The 20,605-nt window shown below is 45.4% G+C and overlaps 2 protein-coding genes across 2 annotated transcripts in view; both read left to right on the top strand.

Moving 5' to 3' along the window:
• Positions 1 to 11,643, top strand: part of LOC311116835 (thrombospondin type-1 domain-containing protein 7A-like) — a gene marked incomplete at both ends in the record, with an annotated part of 107,647 nt that extends 96,004 nt beyond the window's left edge. The window contains 8 exons of the mRNA XM_084157455.1: positions 5,828 to 5,973; positions 6,186 to 6,360; positions 6,738 to 6,911; positions 7,936 to 8,031; positions 8,166 to 8,251; positions 8,609 to 8,822; positions 9,656 to 9,743; positions 11,553 to 11,643. Coding sequence (XP_084013581.1) covers positions 5,828 to 5,973; positions 6,186 to 6,360; positions 6,738 to 6,911; positions 7,936 to 8,031; positions 8,166 to 8,251; positions 8,609 to 8,822; positions 9,656 to 9,743; positions 11,553 to 11,643 — 1,070 coding nt within the window. The remainder of the gene's footprint in view (positions 1 to 5,827; positions 5,974 to 6,185; positions 6,361 to 6,737; positions 6,912 to 7,935; positions 8,032 to 8,165; positions 8,252 to 8,608; positions 8,823 to 9,655; positions 9,744 to 11,552) is intronic.
• Positions 11,644 to 14,532: 2,889 nt separating this feature from the next.
• On the top strand, positions 14,533 to 20,318 carry LOC311111595 (neurexophilin-1-like; the record flags this gene model as incomplete). Its single annotated transcript, XM_084154362.1, has 2 exons — positions 14,533 to 14,610; positions 19,557 to 20,318. 2 exons carry the CDS (start codon positions 14,533 to 14,535, stop codon positions 20,316 to 20,318), a joined length of 840 nt encoding a protein of 279 aa, XP_084010488.1.
• Positions 20,319 to 20,605: the final 287 nt, after the last annotated feature.

Genomic DNA, 20,605 nt, shown 5'->3' with positions numbered 1-20,605 from the left:
GCTGCAGGGATTTTGGCCCACTCCTCCATATAGACCTTCTCCAGATCCTTCAGGTTTCGGGGCTGTCGCTTGGGCAATACAGACTTTCAGCTCCCTCCAAAGATGTTCTATTGGGTTCAGGTCTGGAGACTGGTTAGGCCACTCCAGGACCTTGAGATGCTTCTTACGGAGCCACTCCTTAGTTGCCCTGGCTGTGTGTTTCGGGTCGTTGTCATGCTGGAAGACCCAGCCACGACCCATCTTCAATGCTCTTACTGAGGGAACGAGGTTGTTGGCCAAGATCTCGCGATACATGGCCCCATCCATCCTCCCCTTAAGGGGACAGTCGTCCTGTCCCCTTTGCAGAAAAGCATCCCCAAAGAATGATGTTTCCACCTCCATGCTTCACGGTTGGGATGGTGTTCTTGGGGTTGTACTCATCCTTCTTTTTCCTCCAAACACGGCGAGTGGAGTTTAGACCAAAAAGCTATATTTTTGTCTCATCAGACCACATGACCTTCTCCCATTCCTCCTCTGGATCATCCAGATGGTCATTGGCAAACTTCAGACGGGCCTGGACATGCGCTGGCTTGAGCAGGGGGACCTTGCGTGCGCTGCAGGATTTTAATCCATGACGGCGTAGTGTGTTACTAATGGTTTTCTTTGAGACTGTGGTCCCAGCTCTCTTCAGGTCATTGACCAGGTCCTGCCGTGTAGTTCTGGGCTGATCCCTCACCTTCCTCATGATCATTGATGCCCCACGAGGTGAGATCTTGCATGGAGCCCCAGACTGAGGGTGATTGACCGTCATCTTGAACTTCTTCCATTTTCTAATAATTGCGCCAACAGTTGTTGCCTTCTCACCAAGCTGCTTGCCTATTGTCCTGTAGCCCATCCCAGCCTTGCGCAGGTCTACAATTTTATCCCTGATGTCCTCACACAGCTCTCTGGTCTTAGCCATTGTGGAGAGGTTGGAGTCTATTTGATTGAGTGTGTGGACAGGTGTCTTTTATACAGGTAACGAGTTCAAACAGGTGCAGTTAACAGGTAATGAGTGGAGAACAGGAGGGCTTCTTAAAGAAAAACTAACAGGTCTGTGAGAGCCGGAATTCTGACTGGTTGGTAGGTGATCAAATACTTATGTCATGCAATAAAATGCAAATGAATTACTTAAAAATCATACAATGTGATTTTCTGGAATTTTGTTTTAGATTCCGTCTCTCACAGTTGAAGTGTACCTATGATAAAAATTACAGACCTCTACATGCTTTGTAAGTAGGAAAACCTGCAAAATCGGCAGTGTATCAAATACTTGTTCTCCCCACTGTACGTGTTTTAAGAGTGGCTAAAGGTGCAGTGGGGATCCTCACCTGATCTATAGAGGATGTTCTGTTGGCTAGAATTATTTCAGAGGGAGAATGTTGTATTTTACTGTCTGAGAAGTGTAGCAGGTGTTCTTTGTTTTTTGGTTGAGGGAGAGGATAGCTGGCTCTGTGTTGGTAAATAAGCTGTTATATGTGACCAATTGCAAAACACAGATGGAGAAAGGGTAAGGGGTTTGAAAGAGTATGTGGCGTGGAAGCAGTGAGATGGATTTATACGAGAGGGGTGGAAATTGAGGAATGAATGCGAGAGGAAGAGGTGTAAATTGAGGCTGTAGTACTTGAAGTACCAGTGTGTTACAGCAAATCACAACCTGTGTGTGTGTGTGTGTGTGTGTGTGTGTGTGTGTGAGCTCACTTAATACCTATACTTCATCTGAGATGATACACTCTTAGTATAACTACTGTATACATCACATTGCAAAGCCCTTAGAATCAAGAAAGCTTACAAAACACTCAAACTGCAGCACACTGGATCCATTACACATAAGAGACTTCACCACCTCATATGCTCCTGTACTGGTGTTATATAAAAGGAAGGCAGTAGTTGGCAGAACAGAAAGGAAAAGTAATTTTGCTCAAGTGGAAGAGTGGAAGTAGAGAGGTAATCGATATAGCTGGAGGACAGAACAGCATAGCAGGATTTTTCAAGAGCTGCCTTTGTTAAGTCAAGCAGTTATGGACAACTAATACAGTAACCTATGAATAATACAGTAACACACACGCACACACAGACGCACAGGAGTACACACGAATACACACACACACAAATACACTGTCACGTTCGTTCAAGGACGGGTCAGACCAAGGCGCAGCGTGAAATGCGTACATGTTTATTAAACAGAATAAACACACGACAAAACAATAAACAAACGAAACGTGAAGTCCTAAGGTAACACACAACAAACCTAAACACGGAACAAGATCCCACAACCCATGAATGCCAATAGGCTGCCTAAGTATGCTCCCCAATCAGAGACAACGAGCGACAGCTGCCTCTGATTGGGAAACACACCCGGCCAAACATAGAACTACAAACCTAGATCACAAACGTAGAAAATACAACATAGAACATTCACACCCTGACTCAACATATAAGAGTCCCCTGAGTCAGGGCGTGACAGTACCACCCCCCAAAGGTGCGGACTCAGACCGCACAAACTTTACATGACAGGGTAGGGGCCGGGTGGGCATTCCGCCTCGGAGGCGGATCCGGCTCCGGGCATGATGACCACATACTCTCCGCCTCCCGGTTGCGCCTCTGGTCTGGTCTGAACCTCAGTGCGCTGCTTCCCCTCTCCTTCCTCCCACGAAGTACCAAGCCCTGTCTGGACCCTGGTGTGGGAGACCCCGAACCTGGAGAGGGGCTGACGTCTGGGTCTGGACTGGAACCGCTGACCGGAGCTGGACCGGGCACCGGTGGAGCGGACTGCTCAGGCTCCGGACTGGAGCTGCTGACCGGAGCTGGACTGGGCACCGGCGGAACGAACTGCTCTGGCTCCGGACTGTAGCCGCTGACCGGAGCTGGACCAGGCACCGGTGGAGCGGACTGCTCAGGCTCCGGACTGGAGCCGCTGACCGGAGCTGGACTTGGCACCGGTGGAGTGGACTACTCTGGCTCTGGAGTGGAGCCGCTGACCGGAGCTGGACTAGGCACCGGTGGAGTGGACTGCTCTGGCTCCGGAGTGGAGCCGCTGACCGGAGCTGGACTCGGCACCGGCGGAACGAACTGCTCTGGCTCTGGAGTGGAGCCGCTGACCGGAGCTGGACTAGGCACCGGTGGAGCGGACTGCTCTGGCTCCGGAGTGGAGCCGCTGACCGGAGCTGGACTCGGCACCGGCGGAACGAACTGCTCTGGCTCCGGAGTGTAGCCGCTGACCGGAGCTGGACCAGGCACCGGTGGAGCAGACTGCTCAGGTTCCGGACTGGAGCCGCTGACCGGAGCTGGACTTGGCACCGGTGGAGTGGACTGCTCTGGCTCCGGAGTGGAGCCGCTGACCGGAGCTGGACTAAGCACCGGTGGAGCGGACTTCTCTGGCTCCGGAGTGGAGCCGCTGACCGGAGCTGGACTGGGCACCGGTGGAGCGGACTGCTCTTGCTCCGGAGTGGAGCAGCTGACAGGAGCTGGATTGGACCCCGGTGGAGCGGACTGCTCTGGCTCCGGAGTGGAGCAGCTGACGGGCCGTGCCGGACTGGACACACGCACCACTGGTCTGGTGCGAGGAGCAGGCACAGGCCGGACCGGACTGGGAACACGCACCACAGGCCTGGTGCGAGGAGCAGGAACAGGCCGGGCCGGACTGGCAACATGCACCACTGGCTTGGTGCGAGGAGCAGGCACAGGCCGGACCGGACTGGGAACACGCACCACTGGCTTGGTGCGAGGAGCAGGTACGGGTCGTACCGGGCTGGCGACACGCACCACTGGCTTGGTGCGGGGAGCAGGTATGGGGCGTACCGGGCTGGCGACACGCACCACTGGTTTGGTGCGGGGAGCAGGCACGGGCCAGACCAGACTGGAAACACGCACCACTGACTTGGTGCGAGGAACAGGAACGGGCCGGGCCGGACTGGGAACACGCACCACTGACATGGTGCGAGGAGCAGGAACGGGCCGGGCCGGACTGGGAACACGCACCACTGGCCTGGTGCGAGGAGCAGGAACGGGCCGGGCCGGACTGGGAACATGCACCACAGGCCTGGTGCGAGGAGCAGGAACGGGCCGGGCCGGACTGGGAACACGCACCACTGGCTTGGTGCGAGGAGCAGGAACGGGCCGGGCCGGACTGGGAACACGCACCACTGGCTTGGTGCGAGGAGCAGGAATGGGCCGGGCCGGACTGGAAACACGCACCACTGGCTTGGTGCGGGGAGCAGGAACAGGCCGGGCCGGACTGTGGAGGCGGACTGGAGGTCTGGAGCGGAGAGCTGGCACAACCCGTCCTGGCTGGATGCCTACTTCCGCACAGTATGTGTGAGGCATCAGCACAGGACGCACTGGGCTGTGCACGCGCACTGGCGATACAGTACGTATAACCGGCGCAGGATATGCGGGACCGAGAAGGCGTACTGGAGACCAGTAGCGTTGAACCGGCACATCCTGTCCTGGCTGGATGCCCATCTTCGCACGGCACGTGCGTGGTGCTAGCACAGGACGTACAGGACTGTGCCGGCGCACTGGCGACACAGTACGTAGCTCCGCATAACACAGAGCCTGCCCAGTCACACGCTTCCTCGCGTGAGTACGGGGAGTTGGCTCTGCTCTAACACTAGGCTCCGCCAACCACCCTTTTAGCCCCCCAAAAAAATTTGATTGCGGCTGTCTCTCGGGCTTCTTCCTCGGCCGGCGCCTTCTGCGTTGCCGTTACTCCTCCCAAAGACGGCGATCCATCCCAGCCTGAATCTCCTCCCAAGTCCAGGATCCCTTACCGTCCAGGATCTCCTCCCAGGTCCAGGCTGTCTGCTCCAGGGCATGCTGCTTGGTCCATGTTTGGTGGGATCTTCTGTCACGTTCGTTCAAGGACGGGTCAGACCAAGGCGCAGCGTGAAATGCGTACATGTTTATTAAACAGAATAAACACACGACAAAACAATAAACAAATGAAACGTGAAGTCCTAAGGTAACACACAACAAACCTAAACACGGAATAAGATCCCACAACCCATGAATGCCAGTAGGCTGCCTAAGTATGCTCCCCAATCAGAGACAACGAGCGACAGCTGCCTCTGATTGGGAAACACACCCGGCCAAACATAGAACTACAAACCTAGATCACAAACATAGAAAATACAACATAGAACATTCACACCCTGACTCAACATATAAGAGTCCCCTGAGTCAGGGCGTGACATACATACTAACTGTTTGTAGGCCTATACTGTAATTACATTTATTTGCCAATTAATTGAATGCACTGAATGGTGAATTAACTGACATTAAAACAAAGGATGAACTTTAGAATACTGCTCCATTCAAAAGCAAGGAAAAAACAAAGGACCGAAAACAATACATCATTGACTTGCGTTTGTCTAGACAGAGATCAGTGCGGTGTTTGGTTTGTAGCCCAACCCCATGCATCTCTCTACTCAAACATCAGTCATATTTTGATGTAAATTACGGTCAAAACATCCTTTCTGAATAAAATAGTCCCAATGTCTGCATGTCTTTAGGAAGATGTGATACTATAACTACTACATATGTAGGATCTTAATTTGAGCCAGTTTGCTACAGCAGGAAAATAATCCTGCAGCAACAGGAATTATTATCTGGATTATAATTCATGGACATTTTTGAAGTGGTTGATTACAAAGTGGAAATTACAAACTTCAGGAGCCTTTTAAACCTCAAATACACTACACTGCATTGCAGGAAAGTTATCCTGCAACAGGGTGATCAAATTAAGATCTTACATCTGTACAAGACTAATTGTCCAGTGAGTGTCTCATGCTGCATCTTTGTGTTCTAGGGAGGATGTGGCGGAGCAGGGTGGTGGTGCAGGCGTCCCAGGGAGACGGGCGTCCCTGTCCCTCTCAGTTGGAGCAGTGGAAACCTTGTCCTGTCAGACCCTGTTACAGGTGGCAGTACAGCCCCTGGTCTGAGTGCAGAGTGGAGGTAGGCTACAACACACACTGTCTTATTCACTCTTTGACCCTTTCACTCAGTTATCATGCACAGAGGATATGATCTGACTTGTGTGTGTTGGTGTGTGTGTGTGTCTGTGTGTGTGTGTGTGTGTGTGTGTGTGTGTGTGTGTGTGTGTGTGTGTGTGTGTGTGTGTGTGTGTGTGTGTGTGTGTGTGTGTGTGTGTGGTGTGTCTCCCCCAGGAGGTAGTATGTGGAGCGGGACTTCGCTACCGGAACCTGTCATGCTTCGTGTCGGACGGCTCCAGAGAGGGAGAGGGCAGCATGGTGGAGGAGGAGCAGTGTGGGGGTCTGGAGCTGGCTGTCAACAGAGACAAACTGATCATACTGAAGGAGACCTGTGTTCTGCCCTGTCCAGGTAAACAACTAGCTAACTGTATACAGCACTCCTGTCATATGTAGGTGTGCTGTTTTTTTATATTGTGCATCATGGTACAGTGTGGGTGGTTGCATAGATCTAGAGATGAAGCCTATTCCTGTACAAAAAAAGCATAGAGAAAAAACAGCACAACACTGTGAATTCATAACATCTTTTTATATGCAGATATACACATACATTACATCAACAACAATCTGCTTTGAACTGTAATAGACGTTCTTTAACCCCAAGAGTTTAATAATCCTGACTTGGTTAGCTTTAGTTGTGTTTCTTGCTCTGTTGTCTTTTCTCTAGACCTATCACTCCAAATGGAACAAAGCTGTGTGGTTCCCTATCTCCTCTCTCTCTCTCTGAAGGTGAATGCTACCTGATGGAGTGGTCTGACTGGAGCCCGTGTCTGAGTGTGTGTGCCAAAGGGGCCGGCGTGGACTTTGGCTCTGTCCAGGTGCGCTCGCGAGCCGTCATGGCCCAGGAGCCCGAGAACATCCAGCTGTGTCCTGACCAGGACTGGGAGTCCCGACCCTGCACTGGTGAGACTGGGAAAACAGGGTTGTATTCATTAGGGCACACAAGCAAAATGTTTTGCAATGGAAGACGAAAATGAATGTTTTTTTATTGGACAATTAAGGTAGTCCCTTCCAGCTTCGGTCCTTTTTCTTCCATTTGGTGCCTAGTGAATACGACCCAGGTTTTATGTTTTCACCGAAGTCAAATAACAATGCCCATGAGGAATTTATTTTACCAGGTCAAAATATGGCAAAACAAATTCCTCATGTTTATGTACAGTACTAGCATTGTCCCTCAGGCATCTTATTCATGGGTTAGACTAGAGCATAGAGTGTTATGTGAATCCCCAACCCCCCACTACATCCCCCTGGGCTCTGGCTGGGGAGTCCCTCGTCTTCTCACCCACTGCTGCGGCCGCCCCACGGCAGCCATCGCTGGAATGACCTGGTTTATAAGCATCACTATGGGCCCATGAGGGAGAGGGGAAGGGGTGGCCCAGCGCTCTGGGACAGAGAGGAGGGGGAGACAGGGGATAGAGAGGAGAAACAGGAGAGAGAGGAGTGAAAGAGAGAGAGGGGAGAGGTAGAGAAAGCAATATAGGGAATAAAGAGAGAGAGAGAGAGAGATAGAAACAGCTCAGATCATTATACCCTGACAGATAACAGTATAAAAAATGTATTGTATTGATTGTAGTGATGATAATGTAGCTAGCGAGCACTGAGAGATAAATCTCTATTTTTTCATGGTTAGATTGTTCATTTACGATGGAGTTGAACTACTTGTGCAGGTGATTAGTTACATAGGGCTCCCTAAAGAATACGGGTCATTTGGAGTACTGATGGAGATATTGATAAAACATTAACAGCGTTCATGGTAAGCCGTCTAGCAAAAGCCTGAGCCTTTCATCCAGAATGTAAAAATCGAACCACACCCCTCTGTTCAATTCAGTTCAGTTTAATTCAGTAGAACTGATCTGAATTCAATTTGGCTCTGTTCTGTACCTGGCTTAATGACTCATCGATATCATTATGTCTTGTGCTGTTACAGATGGGGAGTGTTATGAGTACAAGTGGATGAGCAGCACATGGTCAGGCTCCTCTCGCATCACCTGGTGTCAGCGCTCTGATGGACTCAACGTCACAGGTAGACACTACTAAACCTTTAATGGTGCATAAATGTACTTCTTTCCATATGCCTTATTATAGTTGACATCAAAGTCTAAAGATCTGCCCAATCACATGCCATCTGATCCTTCTTTGGTGACCTTTGACCTACAGGAGGATGTCCCCCTATCAATCCTCCAGGGGATGACAACAACTCCTGTGGCCCACCGTGTCAAATGCCAATGTCCTTCTGTTCTGAGGTGAGCTGTTCACGGGTAGTCATCTATGTTTAGTGAGAGTGGTTCAAATTAGGTTTGTGCTCTGAACACGTTGCACTTCAGTCCATTCTAGCATGGCCAGATAGTGACAAGCTGACAACCGTGGTTGTGTCTGAAAGCATTACTAGCTGTCAAATCCTTGCTTCCTCCATCCTTGTCTCCTCAATTCCTCTCAAAGTGCATCAGAGGAGAGGATCCAAGGTCCTCCCTCTGACCTCCTCCTCCAATTAGATTTGAAAGAAATTGAGGAAACAAGGACAAAGGAAGCAAGGATTTGACAGATAGTAACATATTCAGACACAGCATTGAACTGTATTTGTGTAACACTGCCCTCTCCAGGCTGGCGTGTGCATGTGCGAAGAGGGCTACACCGAGGTGATGTCCTCCAGTGGCCAGCTGGACCAGTGCACCCCCATCCCAGTTCTGGAGATCCCCACAGCCGGGGACAAGAAGACTGACGTGAAGACCAGCCGTGCCATCAACCCCACCCTGCCTGCCACCATACAGCCTGGACGCACCGGACGCACCTGGTACCTGCAGCCCTTTGGACCAGGTGAACCAGCTACGTCACTAGCGTAGAAGTAGGGAACACACATTCAGTAACTTGCAGGTGCAGGGTACAAAAAGTAAACCCATGATAGAGGCTGCGGGGCATTATTTCTTACAAGATCCAGCTACGTCGACCACAGTAAATAGCTTTTATAGCTTTTGGTTTAAGAGAGTTACATTTCTGCACACTCTTCTGACAATAGCAAATATAGCAAGAATGTAAAGTGATGGAGGACCAGTTTGGATCTGCTACTCTTGCATTATTGCTAAATAAGTGCATGAAATGAAAAGGAAGCACTTGGCTGATGTTTTGTTAGATGCTGCAACAGGATTGTAGCCAATACAGGAGATACCATGTATTATGCTAATTTCCTGTATGCTCTTACCTAATATGAACTGCTTTAACATTTCTAAAGACCAAAATGCTTTGTTAACAACATAGTGCTTTCTGGTTAGAGCGCTGCATGTCACTGAGGCTGTAAGTGGAACTTGGGCTCTTACCATTTTCAACAGATTGAGACTGTCTAAACATGTCCTTCAATGCACAATTCAGACCAACATTTTCAAAGGCAGAAATGAATGGAAACTGGCATATGTTGCCTTGCATTGCTAATCAACAAAACATGTCCATTTTGTAAATTGCGGAACTAAGTGAAAGCGCTGAAGACTACTTTCAAAAGGATGCCATCATCAACCTTGTGTTCCTTCCTTAATCCAGTTCCGTTAGATGCGTGAGCAAAGTGCTTGACAAATGAATTGTTCTTCCCAATTCTGATTGTGTTACTGACACAGTCAGCCGTGTAGCCAGCTGAACTGACAGCCCTCCCTCCTCCACAGATGGCAGGCTGAAGATGTGGGTGTATGGTGTAGCAGCCGGAGCCCTGGTGCTGCTCATGTTCATAGTGTCTATGATATACCTAGCTTGGTGAGTCCGCACTGATCTTGTCCTTTTTCAGTCGTTTTTAGTCATCCATCCCTTTATCATTCATAAAAAATCCCCATAGTGATTTGTTTTGGTCCGATTAGATTTTAGATTTTGAACCCCTTCATTTAGTCGTTAGTCAGTTCAAACCCCCTCATCTTTTTGGTTGATTTATTGTTTTGTTGTTGTTTGTTTTGTTGTCTTCATGCCATCTGTCGCCAGCAGCAGTTACAGTGTCATCCGCCGTCATCTTCAGGCCACCGAGTCCGATGCCAATGGGACGGTGGTCTGGATGGGCCAAAATGCACATGAGTTGACTTATACGTGCCCCGATTGCCAAGAATTGGGCCAAAGCAGTGGCCAAAGCAGTGGCCAAAGCAGTAGCCAAAGCAGTGGCCAAAGCAGTGGCCAAAGCAGTGGCCAAAGCAGTGGCCAAAGCAGTAGCCAAAGCAGTGGCCAAAGCAGTGGCCAGGGAAGCAGCTAAAGCGGAAAAGTGGGTGGCCCTATGAGTAGCTGCAGTGCCCATCCTTGACCCCTGACCTGTGACCCCTCCACCAGTGTCACATGACATGTCCCGCTTGACTAAATGGGTGAAGTTGCTGGTGCAGGTGAGGTCCCAGGAAATCACCTTCTAGGGGTCCCTCTTACTGTAGGTGGTAGGCTCCGGATAGAACCTGGTCGTAGGTAGGCTTCCGACTTTAGGATAAGCTTACCTTCCCCAAATCATAAACCTAAACCATTAGAGCAGTGGTCTCCAGACACACCTAATTACTAATCAACAACTCAAGATGAAGATTAGTTGACTCAGGAGTGTTAGTGTTGACCTGGAACAAAATCTGTGATCAGGGTTAGTGACTACTAATGTGACTACCATTGACTAATTCAACCCCTATTAAGACTCATTCTGGCCTTTTCCTGTAGCAGGATTTCCAAAACTCGGTCCTGCCCCCCCCTCTGGGTGCACGTTTTGGTTTTTGCCCTAGCATTACACAGCTGATTCAAATAATTAACTAATCTTCAAGCTTTGATCATTTGAATCAGCTGTGTAGTGTTAGGGCAATAACCAAAACGTGCACCCCTTGGGGTCCCGAGGACCGAGTTTGGGAAACGCTGCTTGTAGACTAATTTGTTTTCTTGAATGTAAAATCGCACAATGATGATGTCATACTGCCCTCTGGTGGCCATGACAGATATCTACTATCTTTTAGAGCTGGAGCAACATTCCCCTGCTTTTACCCAATCCCCTCTGCTATCTCATCCCTGTTTATCCTCTATTTACCATACATTGTCACATACATTTATTATGTTGCTTACGTTTGTTATGCACGGAACACCAATTGTTGAGGATGATCACGTTCACATTACCATCAAGAAATATGGACACATGCAGTAGAAGTAAGCATTTATGCATGCATCTTTTTGAGGCATTAATGATTGCAGGACAACAGTAGTGCTTCTCTTTTCCTAGGATGGTGATGTTTGCTAAATAGCTCTGTAATATTCTTGCATTGTCAGAGCTGATACAAAAGGTACTTTATAGCTCAGAGCCATAGAAGTCAAGTGAAGCATGGCCACAGATATGAATGCAAATTAACATACTAATACCTTTAACTTGCTTTTTATCTTTTTGATATGCCTATGTCTTCCGAAATGTCAGTTTTATAGAGATATAGTTCATTTGGAACAATCGCAGCGATATGTTAGAACTGACATAATAGTATGCCACTTTCTAGTGTTGGTGGTATTTTACTTGCACTGTAGTGTATAGATTGTAAGGCATGGTAGTAACATGTTGTCTACTCTTCCTCTTAGTAAAAAGCCAAAGAAACCACAGAGACAGAGGCAGATGAACAACCGATTGAAACCTCTCACCCTAGCCTATGACGGGGACGCTGACATGTAGGACTCTGGGATAGCCTAGTCCTCCAGAGACCTGCCACACCTGCCATAAAAACAAAGAGACATATCCCATCATAGGAAGGAAAGGGATGTTTTCATCAGCAGATCAGAAGAAGACCAACGGCCATCTTGAATCCATTGTGGGTCCTCCAGAGTTAAATGGAGATTGGAATTGAGGAAACATTTCTCCACTTAGACATATTTGGGGTTAGTCCATTTCAAGCAGCAGTTCTCCTTTTTCTCCTTTTATTTTTTGATATTTCCTTACGCAAAAGCCTTCACAGCCTCCACTCACTACGAGGAAAAAGCCTTTTTTTTGTTTCCCCTTATTTGTCAGCAAAGACTGCTTTCAGATGGAAGGGCTGCTGCGAAGAGACAAACTGTTTTGTCTTTGAACACAAACAGCACAAGCTCATTTATTTGCCGTGTTTTCTGCTTGTCACTGAAACGCTGAGAGTCTGGAGGCTTAGGATGCGCTGACGGTTCGCACGTTGCCAAAAGTCACCGCAGGGAAGGGGAGAAAATCTCCATGAAAAGGCTCGGATTTCTTTCTCAAACCTCAACTGGATTTTGACTGAAATCTCCTTCTTCAGTCGCAAACAAAGAGATACTTTTGATTTCTGGTTGATTCCTAGGCAGAGGCCTATCTTGAAGGATGAACGTACAGACAGAGAGCACAAGATGAGAAACGACCACTGGTTACTGGATCTATTGCTTTGTTTCAGATACTATTATTGCACTATATTAGTGCAGCATGAAATGCACATGATGACTTATACATTGTATTGCCATATAACATTGCCTCTCTTAAGAAACAACCATATGCAGTTGGAAACAAAATGAAAATAATGGGCATTTTCAATGGAACACTACACCATGGATACATGAAAACTGGAGATGATGTCCACATTTTATAACACAGGGGGTGTGAATCAATAGTAAATATGTATAGATTTTATTTTGTCACAATTGGTTTTGTTTTTGGTCCCATATCTTTTGTGGTCTATATAGTTTATTTGGTATTATCCCTCTCTATGCCTAAATGAAATCCATCAGACTACTTAAATGAGGACAATTGATTCTGTTCTTGCTTACAATGAGATATTTCCAATGGTTTAAATGTTCAAAATATGAAGCATAGCCCATATGTAGATGGAAGATAAATGGGTAACTGGATTTTCTTCTTTTTTAGATAACATGTTTCGCAAAAAACTAAACCCTTCTAAAGCTAAAACGATGTGTGTGGCTACTATTGTATTTTTATCTAACTTCTAATGTCACGCAAACGTAACTTCTGCCTTATTGTCAATGATCAACTATCTACAGTACCATATACATTCATGAAACCAACATATTTAATGATGGGTGCTGCACAGGTTTAAACTGTATGTCGTTGATATGTGATGAATGATTGATGAATTTGATGATTGATGAATTTAGATGGAAGTTAAACAATACCATTTTCTAGGAGCTGTCGGGAACACTACAGTTCTTTTAAGTTCTCACTTAAGACTATTTAAATGTCTTTTTTCACAATGACCCATATCATAGGTGCCCTTACACATTATAATGACGCAGTCGTTCTCCTGAGGTACAATATTACATCATATATTCTGTATATATCGAGGTCCATCTAAGCAACCTTCATTACAGTATATGAATACAGAGGAAATATGATGCCGCTGTCCTACAGTGGCAGAATTCGACTAGTCTGCCTGATAGCTAGAAGAGCAGCTGATGAGGAGAATGTTTACTTTTCTGTTAGTTTTCCTTGTAAATAATAACATTTGTTAATTTTCTTGAAAAAAATATCAACATATGTGTACATTTATTTTGTATTGCACAGAAATGTTTAGTTTGAATATTGCAAAGTGGGTGTATGATATTGCTGATGGTGGTTCTCTTGATGCAAGTTGTGTGTTGTAAAAAAAGATAAGACTCCGTCATTTTGTAGAGGTTGTTTATATATGTATCGGAAGAATTACTAAAAATAAATGAAGAAAATGTTATAAACATACTAAGTTACAGTGAAAATGTTGATGGATGCCTTTCTACTGTACTGTCATTACGTTAGATGTACCACTAGATGTCTCTATAGACACAAATGAAAAGTTATGTTGCAAGGCTCTCTTGCGGTCTCTTCTTTCCCTCTATCTCTCTTTTTACCCCTTCTCTCTCTTTCGCCCTCTTCCTGCCTTTCTCTATCCCTCCCTCCCTCCCTCGCTCTCTCTCTCTCTCTCTCTCTCTCCCACCCACCCCCTCTCTCTCTCTCTCTCTCTCTCTCTCTCTCTCTCTCTCTCTCTCTCTCTCTCTCTCTCTCTCTCCCACCCTCTCTCTCTCTCTCTCTCTCTCTCTCCTCTCCTCTCTCTCTCTCCCTCGTCCTCTCCTTTCTCGCTCCCTCTTCCTGCCTCTCTCACTCTCTCTCTCCTCTCCCTCTCCCTCTCTCTCTCCCACCCTCTCTCTCTCTCTCTCTCTCTCTCTCCATCTTCTTGCCTCTCTATCTCCCTCTCTCTCTCTCCCTCTCTCTATCCCTCCCTCTCTCTCTCCCTCTTTCTCTCTTCTCTCTCTCTCTCTCTCTCTCTCTCTCTCTCTCTCTCTCTCTCTCTCTCTCTCTATAAAACATCACATCACACTGACAATCAGACCTACAAGCACTACCATTCACGCAACACCGCCACTAATCCTGGGACAAAGAACGTATCATTCATCTTCCAATAGACAAAACATAGACAGAGCATTTGATTTTCAACCCTCAGTCAATCTGAAGATTGATCCCTGCTATTTGCTCCAGGGTCTGTTTTGGGTTTCTCTTTTTCATTTATCTCTGTAGTTGTGGAATTTCTACCTAGTCAATTAGAATTTTTTCAAGAAAGGGTTTTGCGTACAGGTTGGCATGAAAAGTGAAGGACTACCAAGAGGAATGAAGTCCACATGTTGGTGCGTCGTTGTTCTCCTGTCACTCATTTCTATGGTAAGTTTAGTTTTTGTTGTCGATTATGTAGTCAAAATCGATTTTAGCTACCAGCTAAATGTACAGATGTTGCCTGTGCCATAGCATTTTTCCAAAGACCTTTTTACTCACAAGTGTTTGGTAAATGTATATGCTGCATAGATATTTTGAGAATGCTTTTCAGCACCTTGGAGAGCACCAATCTTTGCTTTTACTCTTAAAGGAAATTTCACCATATTTCAACTTCAGATTCATCATCTCCAGCAACACCCCAATATCAACATATGTGAAAATGGCGTGTTTCTATGTTTTGTAGTAAAAAAGATAGAGGAAGATAAGTCTTTCCAATGACATCATCAACCAATGCCTACTAATAGTTGATTAAAATCACACGATGCACACCGATGATGTCATTGGAAACACTTATCTTCCTCTATTTATGATGAATATGAAGTTGAACAATTGTGAAATTTCCCTTTAAATCTTTAACTCATCTATTGTTTTAATAGATGTACTATTGTGTTGTGTGCAGAGGGAAACATTTTGTCATTCACATTCCTATGGTTGTAGATCTAATTTTAATCAATCAACTCAGATTAATCTCCCATTTGAGTCACTCAATTCAGTTGAAAAGTAATAGTGCTTGACATTTCACCTTTTGATAAGCTTGACATAATATCTTCATTGTTACACCATCACAGTTTCTGACAACCCAGTGTTGTTAATCTTCTGGTACACAGTAACCCTGCATGAGGTACATCTGTCAACAGACAAAGAGAAACAGGCCCAGTTGTCTCTTACTAATTATTTTCATTTAATCCCACAAAGTTGACTAATCTTCAATAGTTACCTTGGGTTATCAGCACTTAATTTGCATAGTGATTGAAATAAGTCAATTATTAATAATTATTTCTACGACTTAATTCCCATTATCGAATTGAATTTGCAGTCTTGAAAATTATAAACTCAATTTCATACTTGACTAGGCTCACTAATCATTTTATCCCCTGAACTAATGAAGCCTTTCCTTTTTTAAGGAACACTTTTATTCAGTGGAATATGATGCAATTATATTAAACTAATGCTATATTACTGTAAAATGTCATTACAGTATTGTAAACATAAAGCGTTGGATGTACAGAAAGTGTTTACTCTCAATTGTACCACTTGATGTGAATGTTTTTCCAGGCTTTGCCTCCAAATTGCTTCGCCATGCTTTAATGGGGTGCTCATAATTGTTTCGTGCTCGGCGCATCCTAAGCTCTAGCCTCCAGCTCCTTCGACAGATTGACAGACCCATGGGAACCTCTCAAACTTATTTTGGACGCCTTTGAACCAACTCGTGTGTGAAATAATATGATGATGTATTTATCCTTTGGGTGAGTTGGAGAAGCTAGTGGCTAGTCGTTTCTTTTGTCACAATAATAACCTTAGTCCAACTGCTGACCATTTTGATTCTCTACAGAAGTCATGGCGATAATACCGTACTGCCCTAGTCGCTCCAAATGGTGCTATATCTTTGATAGTCTTCCATTCTATTTCACACCTATTTGAGATGTCTTGAGATGCCTCACTCTAAAGCTCATAATATTTTACCCCTCAGGTAACAGTGGGGTTAACATGGAGACCACGCTTTCTGGTGATTTCACATTGATCTCTGTTCATCTCTGAGAATGCTATAGTTGATCCATGAAAACATCAGAGAAATAAAATCCTACATTTTCCAAGATCAATTTGGATATCAGCACAACCATACAATCCCCGAAAGAAGTGATGGCCAGCTCCCCCAGGAGAGCTACTGATTAGTAGAATCAAGTGTGTTAGATTAGGGCTGGAACAAAACCCTGCAGGGAGTAGCGCTCCAGAAGAAGGGTAGGCCACCACTGCCCTAAAACATATCCCTGGAGATGTGTACAGTCTTACTGCGCTTTGATCCAATTCCATTCTGCTCACTGAACGATGGAATCATGTCCCTGCGGACTCACAGATTCTGAATGGTTCTGATTGACCAGTGCTGTAAGGTGCTCTCTGAGATTCATTTAGGCACATATGGTAGCTGAGAGTTAAAAGGGAACTAAATTTTGTCATGTCAGTGAAGATCCTTTATATGCTAAATAGAATGGGTGGAATGGCCATGATTCTTGGATTTACAATGATGCATCAACAGGGTGCAATTTTGTTTCACTATAACACAAAATACTGAGACAAGTTATGGTAAACAAACAACTAGAAAATACCCAAACAAGATGTCAGATGGACGACATTGTTGCTTTGAATAGGAATAGAGATAGCTGGTTCCAACCATTCTAGCTCAAATGAATGTTTAACCGGAAGTGTCGTCTCTAATCGCAGCACCCAGAATTCACTCAATTGAGTTACTAAAATGGTAACAGTCTGTCGGAGGAGACTAGTCTGCCTCAGAAACACCCCTAAGAGTTCCAGCTGCAGTACCATTTCAGTGAATGAAAACTGACACATTTTTAATAGTCTCTCCTAGGTGTTTTTTAGCTACCAAGGTTGTCTTATCAAAACAAGAAATGGTTGCTATATTAGGGTTTTAACCTATAGCATATCCTCCTCTTCACAAGGGAAGCTACTGTACAGTCCCAGACTTTATCTTCCTCTCTAGGGAAAGTATACCTTAACAGGAATAGATAACATTCAGGTTCATCCACCTACTGTGTATACCACACATTATGTCTATGGGTATTTTCAATAGGACTCACTGGGGTGTTTCCTATAAGGTTTCAATAAGGTATGTTCTCGATGATAAAATCATCCCAGTATTTGTGTAATCATGTGCAGGAATTCTGGTTTGTTTGAGGCCACAGGTAAGATTGAAAAAAAGTGAGATTTAGAACTGGCTGATGAGCAATGCCTTAAACCTTTCAAATTCACCCCAGTACAGCTGTTGGTGACAACCTGTTTCTCCACCTCAATTTAACACCAAATCATTTTATAATAATATAATATGCCATTTAGCAGACGCTTTTATCCAAAGCGACTTACAGTCATGCGTGCATACATTTTTGTATATGGGTGGTCCCGGGGATCAAACCCACTACCTTGGCGTTACAAGCACCATGCTCTACCAGCTGAGCTACAGAGGACCACCATTTTCCTGTCTTCTTTGTCTCAAACAGAGCGAGGTAATTTTGGCCTTTCCTCAGACAAGGCTGCCTTGATGTAAATGTTGGTTTAGTCAGGAGTGCCTTGATTTGCCTAATCTCTGTAGTGTGGATTACAGGTTGGTTATAATCCGTGAATTGGGGTCCCTGTGAATGTGACACGGAGCCCTCTAATCCCGACCATGACAGTTTGCACAGGCTGTCAGGTGCTTCAGATGAAAGCTAATTGCATGACAGTATTGAACCCAGTTTAAATACGCTCATGACAAGACAGCATGGACCAAGCTAGCTCTCAAGAGAAACTGAGAAATGATGTACCCTATACAGTGTAATTGTGCATATGGTTGCTTAGGAGAAACATGTCTGAATCAACCAAATGGGCTATATGTTGTGAGATCCTTAAAGGGAAAACTAAAGCTGTTACTTTCCAGGTCGCCCTCGCAAAAGAAGCTTCTAACCTCAAGTCTTTCTCCTGGTTAAATAAAGGTTAAATGAATAAAAAAAATTGTTGGCAGTCCTTCCGAGTAGGGGGAATCCATTGAGATTGAGCTTCAGTCATTTAGCAGCACAGTTAATTACAGCTCTATGAAAACTATATTTGATTTGGTCATTGGAGACCCCACTGCTAATGAATCAGGAAAGAGAAAGCCTTGGGAAATAAATGGGGCTTATTTGAATTATGGGTCATACTTCCTATTCAATGAAACTGAACCACTCAACCTTTCCTATTTCTTTTCATACGGAGAATGCAAATGTAGAGTAAAATAACATTCTTAGTGCAAAATAATTGTCCAAAGTGTAAAAAATACCTTAAAGTCATTATATTCTTGTAGTGTAATTTAATTTTAAAGCTTTCTTCAACAATGTGCGTTATGAGGAGTTGATTATTTAACTAGAGTTTAGTAAACTGAACAATACATAAATAGTTGCCCCTTTATAACGCACATTGTTGAAGAAAAGTTTGAAATGAAATCAGGCTGCCAGATTATAATTAGGTTTTTGCACAATTCTTTTGCACTACACATTTCTTTTTGTTCATTGTATGAAGTCAAATTTGGCCCAAAACAAAGATGAGATTGAAATTAGGCTTTAGCACCACTAAACAGATTTGATATTTTTCAAAGGAAGTATTCTATGTCCAAATCCAACATGCATTCATACTATAACTGTTGCAATATACTGACTACACTACCGCAATGCCATCCAGTGAACTTTGTGAAAGAGAGAAGACCTTATTCTCCCAGTATTGATCTGGGGTAAAGGTACAAAATGTAAGGCTTTGCCTAGACAGATCTGCTGTCACGTTCCACAGTTGAGGATAGGCCATCACTGTCACCATTCTTCATGAAGTGCAGGGGGAATCTTAGCCCTCTCATCTGTATTATTATAAGGGCTGGAGTAAAGGAATCATCAATCAACCGTTCAGGGCACATTCAGCAGGTAATAGTCTGCTGTTGCATCACGTCTGTAGGCTACTGAAAAAACGCTTCATTCATCTATATGTATGGCAGGATTGAAATGTCCTTACTCTTCATAAAGGACACTGTGTTCATATGAGGCAATTGTGTCATGCACTGCATTTGTCTCATATTCTTTCTATAGCCATTAGTCACAACCTTCAGCATCACTGAATTTCAAATGGGAATTGACTTTATTGCCATTTCAGACCTACAGTTAATGTATGATCTATTGGTATATAACAAAACAATGACATATCAAGGACAGATCACTTTTTATCCTACACAGCAGGCTTATTTTTGTATGGTTTATTCCATTCATGGCATGCCTGTTGTGTTTCATAATTGAAATAGGATTGTAATGTCTCTTTGTTTTCCACAGGTTACAAGTGCCCATTCATCTGCTTCTGGAAGCTCAGACGTTCTGAAGTCAGAGAGCCCAAAGTCAAGAGCTAAGGACCTCTGGACAACAGACTCCAGCAAGGACTTATCCATCAGTCACCTGCTCTCCCAGACCTTTTATGACAAGAACCTGTCTGGCCTGGATCTGAACTATGACAAGTTAGAACCGTACTCTAAACAGGAGCTATGGGACTGGCTCCACAACACCTCTAGCCTCCATGACCCTCGCTCCCGATCCAAGAGGAGACCCATCGTCAAGACGGGCAAGTTCAAGAAGATGTTCGGCTGGGGCGACTTCCACTCCAACATCAAGACAGTCAAGCTCAACCTGCTGATCACCGGGAAGATCGTAGACCACGGCAATGGCACGTTCAGCGTCTACTTCCGCCATAACGCCACGGGCCAGGGCAACGTGTCGGTGGGACTGGTGCCGCCCACCAAGGCCGTGGCGTTCCAGCTGCAGCAGTCGACGGTCCTCGAGCCCAAAGACACCAAGCTGTTCAACTGCAGGGTGGAGTATGAGAAGGTGGAGAAGGGCACCAGGAAGTCGCTGTGTTCCCACGACCCCTCACAGAGCTGCCCTCAGGAGCAGACCCAGAGCCATGTGTCCTGGCTGTGCTCCAAGCCCTTCAAAGTCATCTGTATCTACATCTCCTTCTACAGCACCGACTACAAGCTGGTGCAGAAAGTGTGTCCGGATTACAACTACCACAGCGATACTCCCTACCTCCCCACCGGGTGATTGGCTGAGCGGCTATGGGAAAGGAACAGAGACAGACAGGGCATTCGCTCCTGAGAGGTGTCAGTTGATTTGAGCTAGGCTGGCACGGCCCTCAAAAGAACAGGGGGGAATGCTGTACTGTCGGAACAGAACTGTTAAAAGGTATTATTAAAGCTAATGTATCTCTGCTGCTTGTGAGATCGCTACACTGAGCAGACCTTCCCTATGGCCATTATACAAGCATTTAGGACGCAACATTTCCTGGCTTGGCATACTTTTTACTAATGTATTTTGACCCTCTATAGTAG

Source organism: Coregonus lavaretus, assembly GCF_964263955.1.
Source record: "Coregonus lavaretus genome assembly, chromosome: 3".
Classification (NCBI taxonomy): domain Eukaryota; kingdom Metazoa; phylum Chordata; class Actinopteri; order Salmoniformes; family Salmonidae; genus Coregonus; species Coregonus lavaretus.
Note: the sequence above shows the minus strand (reverse complement) of the source record. Positions and strands in the feature narration are given on the sequence as shown.